The sequence below is a fragment of the Electrophorus electricus genome, chromosome 7 (genome assembly GCF_013358815.1).
Source record: "Electrophorus electricus isolate fEleEle1 chromosome 7, fEleEle1.pri, whole genome shotgun sequence".
NCBI classification, from domain to species: Eukaryota; Metazoa; Chordata; class Actinopteri; order Gymnotiformes; family Gymnotidae; genus Electrophorus; species Electrophorus electricus.
The window spans coordinates 11,142,300-11,149,799 of NC_049541.1; the positions used below are offsets into that span (position 1 = coordinate 11,142,300).

General features: G+C 48.9%; 1 protein-coding gene across 19 annotated transcripts in view; it reads right to left on the reverse strand.

Moving 5' to 3' along the window:
- celf2 (cugbp, Elav-like family member 2) overlaps positions 1 to 7,500 on the reverse strand; it is a 126,700-nt gene that overhangs the window by 62,884 nt on the left and 56,316 nt on the right. The window contains exon 1 of one of the 19 annotated variants that reach the window (XM_035528663.1): positions 5,694 to 5,883. The exons of 16 other annotated variants lie outside the window; for them this stretch is intronic. In XM_035528663.1, coding sequence (XP_035384556.1) covers positions 5,694 to 5,770 — 77 coding nt within the window. In that variant the 5' untranslated portion in view covers positions 5,771 to 5,883. Of the gene's footprint in view, positions 1 to 5,693; positions 5,884 to 7,500 lie in introns of those variants that run through there. 2 more of the 19 variants (XM_035528672.1, XM_035528676.1) reach the window with 2 other exon arrangements.

Below are 7,500 nucleotides of genomic sequence, written 5' to 3' on the forward strand. Positions count from 1 at the left end.
GAGGGGGAGGTAGAGAGAGGAAGAAAGACACGGCAACAGGGACAAAGGGATAGAGAGAGAGGGAGAGAATGAGAGAGGGAGAGAGAGAGACAGAGACTTGGCTGAGCTTTTGAAAGGTGTCAGTATCATAACCGTCCAGAGGGGGCCAGGCTCGACTCTCTGCCCAGCTGAGAGCTCCCTGGGCCGGGCACGGCGCCCTTGCGCCCTGCGTGGGGCTCCCATTGCGGGGGCTTGGCTGGCAGGTGTGACGTGGCTTTAATGACGCCTGTATCAGAGGCTGGAAAAGCCCCCGGGGAACCTTTTTTTTTTGGGGGGGGGGGTGCTTCCCACTATTAGCAATTAAAAACAGCATTAGCTTGGCAGCCAACTGTGTGAGTGTGTGTCTCTCTGAACCACACACACACACACACACACACACACACACACACACACACGAAGATTAATTTGTTACACTTACACTCAGTAAACTCTGGAGTTTGGGCACTTTTACTGATGGTTCCCTTGTGTTTGTGTGTGTGTGTGTGTGTGTGTGTGTTTGTGTGTGTGTGTCCTTTTAAACAGGCAGGAAAAATAAGTCCTCAAACGTCTCCTATAATCCCACATTTCTCTCCCTCTAGCTGCACATAATGAGCTCCCCTTTTAAAGAGCAGAGAGAAAGAGAAAGAGAGAGAGAGAGAGAGAGAGAGAGAAAAGGAGAGATAGAGAGGTAGGGAGAGTGCAGAGTTAGAAACTGAAAGAAGGATGTAGAAGGACACAGAGGAAGTGAATAGAAAGAAAAATACAAAGACAGCAGGAATAAAATGGAGAAAAAAGAGAGGAGAGAGCGAGAGAGAGAGAACATGGGGGTAAGTCCACTGAGACACATTGAGGTAAGCCATGACTTTGGCAAAATCAGCATCGCAGATGGAGTGAATAAATATTGGACAGAGATCTTGCATCAAGTACTAAGAGAGAGAGACAGAGACAAAGAGAGAGGGAGAGAGAGAGACACATACAGAGAGAGAGAGAGAGAGAGAGAGAGAGAGAGAGAGAGAGAAAGAGCGATGGAGTGGAAGGGAGGGGCCAGAAGAAGAAAGCAACCAACTGTGCCACGGCCACATCCAGCTCTGTGTGTCCTCCTCCAGCTCGGGTTAGCTGGGGTGTTTCTACCAGGTGCTGACGTACTGTCCTCATATGCAAACCATGCCTAAAGGCACGGAAACACGCGCAGGGCGTTGGTTTATACGCGCAGAGAAACACTAACTAATCTGTCACGGAACGAACGAGACGCTACGCAGCTGAAGATTAAGAATATGTTGCTAGCGTGAACCGGGCCAACAGAAGACGGATGCGGAATGATATTCTGACGCGTTATTACGGAATTATCTGGTACTGCATCTCTTTGATAAAAGGGAGCTGACATGCGATTCACCATCTCTGCTAATTTGTGTTTGCACCACGTCATGTTGTGCGAGATGTGTGTGTGTGTGTGTGTGTGTGTGTGTGTGTTTGTGAGTGATGGAGCAGCACAAGGATTTTCTGTGATGTCAAGGCCACAAGGAGAAATGTGGAAAGTACAAAGAACTCAAACGCTCTCATTTTACTGAAGAACGTCAGAAAGAGAGAGAGAGAGAAAGAACGAGGGAGAGAGGGGGAGCGGGAGATGAAATGGTTACTTCCATACATTAAAATCACAAGCTGTGTGGATAAAATTCCCATAAGCAGAGCTGTGTGAGTGCATCAGTTATGCTGTATGAAAGTCAGAAATGATAGAGAAAGGAAAGAGAGATCTAGAAGGCGAAAACAACAAAAAACAGCAGTGGCAGTACTGTGTGTGTGTGTGTGTGTGTGTGTGTGTGTGTGTGTGTGTGTGTGTGTGTGTGTGTGTGTGTGTGTGTGTGTGTATATCACAGATTAACTGATAAATAGACACGGGGTGGGCGCATCATCAGTGCCACTGTGCGTTGCCGCGCCGACAGTATCCTTTTGCTCCAGCATCCGCACCCTCGTTCATCACTTTCAACCACACAGATAACGTAGGACAAACTGCTGTTAAGCGGGTAGGGTGTGTGGGGATGGTGTTTGTGTAAGAGGGTAGGGTGTGTGTGCGTGGATGGTGTTTGTGTAAGGGGGTAGGGTGTGTGTGGATGGTGTTTGTGTAAGGGGGTAGGGTGTGTGTGTGTGGATGGTGTTTGTGTAAGGGGATAGGCTTGAGTGTGTGTGTGTGTGTGTGTGTGGATGGTGTTTGTGTAAGGGGGTAGGGTGTGTGTGTGTGTGTGGATGGTGTTTGTGTAAGGGGGTAGGGTGTGTGTGGATGGTGTTTTTTGTAAGGGGGTAGGGTGTGTGTGTGTGGATAGCGTTTGTGTAAGGGGGTAGGGTGTGTGTGGATGGTGTTTGTGTAAGGGGGTAGGGTGTGTTTGGATGGTGTTTGTGTAAGGGGGTAGGGGTGTGTGTGGATGGTGTTTGTGTAAGAGGTAGGGTGGGTGTGTATGGATGGTGTTTGTGTAATGGGGTAGGGTGTGTGTGTGGATGGTGTTTGTGTAAGGGGGTAGGGGTGTGTGTGGATGGTGTTTGTGTAAGAGGTAGGGTGGGTGTGTATGGATGGTGTTTGTGTAATGGGGTAGGGTGTGTGTGTGGATGGTGTTTGTGTAAGGGGGTAGGGTGTGTGTGGATGGTGTTTGTGTAAGGGGGTAGGGTGTGTTTGGATGGTGTTTGTGTAAGGGGTAGGGTGTGCATGGTGAACCAATTATAAAAATCATATAACATATAAATATATATAGAATAAGCCAAACACACATACAAACACACACATACAGCTGTTTAGATGTGGTGAACTGGGTGATGAGGTGGGGCTTGTGTGCCTGTGTGTGTGTGTGTGTATGTGTGTGTGTGTGTGTGTGTGTGTGTGTGTGTGTGTGTGTGTGTGTGTGTGTGTGTGTGTGTCTGTGCATACAACTATTAGCTTGCACTGATCCAAGCTGCATAGTATTTCCTGGAACGGTGTGACTAACATTTCTGGAAAATAAGTAAATAAATAAGAGTTTGTTCATTTCTTCTAGTGAATCAAACGGTGACCCAGACTTGGTATTCAACAGCCTCGGCTGTTCTGTGTTGTAGGCAGGCAGACTTGATCTACTTAATCTCACAGGGAATTGTATCCAATCGGAGCGTCACTTACAGAGCTCATGATGACTGCAGCCTGTGGTCCTGAATCCAAAGCGTCTCAAGATGTCTGATACACACCATATCCACCCCTCCATGCCTCCCCTGCACTTTGTGACCTTGGTCTCTCCTGATACTCCAAACCCAGAGATGAACCGAACCACAGTGAGCTGGGACACGTCATTCCTCAGATACAGGTGGAGACCTGGAGTCGAAGGCTTTGGTGTGAAGTTCTACGCAGCACAGGAACCTCTAACCTGGTTCACGAGGAACCTCTAACCTGGTTCACAAGGAACCTCTAACCTGGTTCACGAGGAACCTCTAACCTTGCCTAACTTTGGGCTCACACCTTCAAGTCTGTCCACACTGATGTGGAGTTTGCTCAATGGCTGATCATTCCTACACTCAACCACATCTAATGTAAACTCCGTACATTTCATATCCTGATTCCATACGTCCCCTGTCAGTCTTTGCTTCTTTGTGGTGGTTTGGACTTGGGTTTCTATTCAATCTGCGTCATAACTGTCGACTGTAATGTGCACCAGAAATTAACACGGAACAGAACTGATTTCCTCTGCGCCCCAGTCATAACGCTCCAAAGTGAAAGTTCCATCAAATGGCCGCATACAAACACATGCATGCGCGCTCTCTCTCTCTCTCTCTCTCTCTCTCTCTCTCTCTCTCTCTCTCTCTCAAACACACACACACACGCAAAGTCCAAACAAACACGATCACCTAAACAATGCACAAAACACAAGTGAAGTCAGTGAAGAATTGACAAGCAACAGCAGCATGTTGGAAGTGGTGGTCGGAACCTACACATCACACAAGGGTCTCCTGTAGAGCCAGATCTTTAACATGCATTCTGTGTGTGTGTGGGGAGGGGGGGGGGGGGTACACACAAGGGAGAAGTAGAGTGTGTGTAATGTTTTCACTGACAGAGAGGTGAACAGCTTATCACATAGTGAAGAGAGAGATTAGCGAGCGTTCACTCAACTCTGCAGAACACAGGCCAGCTGGATACTTTCCCTGTACCTTCCTCTGGGTGGGTGTGTGTGTGTGTGTGTGTGTGTGTGTGTGTGTGTGTGTGTGTGTGTGTGTGTGTGTGTGTGTGCATTTTCATGTAGCTAACATCTTGTAGTAGAGGCCCACACAGCAGATTAGAAGCAAAGCAAGAATTTAATTTAAAACAAAAGAAAGTCATTCTGACTGGAAAAAACAGACAAATACACAATTTTAGGAAGAAGAGATAGATGAATGGAATTACGGATACACAGGAAAGAAATCAATAGATAGATAGATAGATAGATAGATAGATAGATAGATAGATAGATAGATAGATAGACAGACAGACAGACAGACAGACAGACAGACAGAGGTGAATATGTTATTCTGTTAAGAGTGATGTAGTGTACTATATATCTACTAATCTTATACAGGAAGATGCAAATACATTATAATACAGTTAATAGCCGTTAGGCACACCGCCCATCACCGGCCGGGACTTTGAGCCGAGCCGACGTAAGTGGGGCAGCGGCGGTCAGCTGCTCGCGCTCGCAAATAGAGTACATCAAACTACCCCTTTGTCCTCGCGCCTGGAATATTGCCCTTAACTGAATTACGCGTGTCTTCTGCTTGCAGTAATATGATTTCGGAACGTAACAAATCGAATTCGAGACAACCCGGAGAGGGGGGGGGGGGGGGGGGAGAGAGAGAGAGAGAGAGAGAGAGAGAGAGAGAGAGAGAGAGAGAGAGAGAGAGAGAGACTGCGCATTCCAATGGTTTAAAACGAGGGACGTACCGGCGCTTGTTTTCAGCGTTGCACAAAGCCCTGCGCTACACTCTGGCCATTTGGGTCACATGCTGCTCCTAAACTCGTGCATGCCCCGCCACTGCACCGCGGAGCACATGCACACAGCAGAGCCGTAAAGTACACATTACCCAGCTCCGTATGCATTTCAAATCGGCTGGGGAAGCAAGCGATCTTATGATCAACGTATGCGCACGGAGCCCTATCTGAGCTTTTTAATGTGATGGGGTTTTTTTTCTCCTCCAATTTCGATCTCTTCTCAAGGGGCAGGGACGGGGACACAGCTTAGCTTTTAACCGACCCCCATGTTCGAGCCTACGGCGCCGCGAGCCAAATGGGCGGTTTCGGTGAATATCCAAGTAACTTCTTCGGGTTACATTCCGCGCGGCGACGGCCGAGCAAAATACAAAGTGACGTCGTATGCAAGTATGTAGTTCCAAAAGGACAGCAAACGGCAGCGCTCGTGTCCGCCCCGACACGCGGACAATCGTGCCCATGCAGCTAAACTCCAGCCTGAAAACCGGACTATCCGACCACGGAATGCCGCAAACGCCGATGTCTCGACCGACCGAAGCGAAAAGCACCTTGAATGCGCGTTTAACCGGTCTCTCCGGCGAAAACAGCGGAGAGATCGCTACCTTATTCCCAGCAGATAATAATAAGAACACTGGCGCACGCACATCGTCCGGTGCGCTTTACAAGCACGCTCACGTTGGAGGGCGAAACAAAATGATTCACTCACATCCGCTCCGCCGTAGTCAGAAGCCGACCTTCCACCACCATCTCGGGCAGAAAATCCAGACTGTAGGACGAAGTCATGTTCCGCGTGTCTGTGCGCACCGCCGAGCTCGCGCTGACTGGATAACGCCCGCCCTGTCGCGAGCTCGCCGAGTTTGGGCAACTGCGTTTGTGTCGCGGGCGCGAGACGGAGAGGGACAGGTGCGGCGCGAGCGGCCTCCCCACGGCACTGGCCACGGACACGGCAGTTGTCACGTTCTCCTCCGCTTCCCCCCCAGAGCTCGAGCTCCGGGCTGCGGACAGGGCGTCAGGTGCTGAGGAGAGAGGCGTGGCTGCGCGCGCTGCAGTGGCGGTTTAACCATTGCATCTCTCAGTCCTCCGAAGCGTACGTGTGTCTTGACTATATATACAGCCATCCCATAATACTCATGCTACAGTACACATTCATGCACACAGTAATTTGCATGATTGCAGTATTATTATTTTTGCTGCTACAGACGTGGTATTTTACGGTATATGAAATAAACCGTTATCACGCGTGAAGGGGTAAGAATCCGCCCTTGTTTTCGCGGATCGGACACTCGAGCGTAACCAAAGCGCGCTCCTAACCCGTCACATGGCCGTGGGACGGGTGGGAGGCTTCGGGGGTGTTTTGCCTTTATCCGCCTCGCCTGCACCCCGGGGGCAACGGTGCTCTCTACACGAGCTTTCTGCACAGGGCCCGAGTCGATTTGTGCGGGAAATGGGTCATGGGAAACACACAAACAGTCAGAGACGCGCGCGCGCACACACACAGACACACACAAAGAATGAGGGGGGATGTGAGAGAACAAGCAATATTGCCAACATCCTTCCTCGATCCACAGCCATTCTATTAAAAACAACAACAAAAAACAAACAAACAAAAAAAAAACAATCACTGTAACAATCGGTGGATTATTTATTCAAACAATTAAATTAAGTTTAAGGGGAAAAAAAAACTACTTGATCTCATTAAATGTTAACACTATTTTGCACTATGATTCTGTTAAAAACATGTACAAATGTATAAAGCTTGTTGACCTCCCACTCATATAAGTCTCGCGCTTCCTTGGGAAAGGGCTTCTCCGCAGAGTGCACGAGGGGCCCCAAAGTGTGTTATCCATTGACCAAAACCACTTCACGCATGCGCATCCAGGCAATCGCCAGACAAAGAATACCAACCCTTTAAATCCTTTGTTTAAAAAAAAATATATATATAATAATTTAACTTATCAATGTCGCGGTCACTTATTGCAATCCTAATATGTTGTTTCCCAAACCTCACGAGATCCGAATGAAGGCAGGTGACTTTGGTTGGGTTTTGGACACACGGAACTGTCATTAGGCCACAGCTTTCACGTGTGCTATGTGCGGTAGGTCTGCGGTGTGCGAGACTGCATGCATATTACACCCCGGTGATGACACCTAGGGGCAGTGCAGCATCGCGGCCGTTGCTCGGTCAGGGTACAAAATGCGCGTCCACACGGCAGCTGTGGGCGCGCAACCCTCGAATATTCTGCGCTCGTCAGCAAAAAACTATAAATCGAGATAATCTTTCGGCAGGCATCCTCTCTTGCTCCGGTACAAAGTCGCCTCGTTAACAAGTCGATATATACGCTGCGTTAAGTCTCGTGCTCTAAACGCGTCGCCTGCATTAACGCGCGTTAATATTGTTAGTGCGTGCAAACGCGCGCGGGCCTTTGAACTTGCGAACTTGGTCCGGACACGCTGGGAAACGCTTAACTTCGCATCGGCAAATGGAAATGTGCCGAATGCCATGTCGGAGGGAT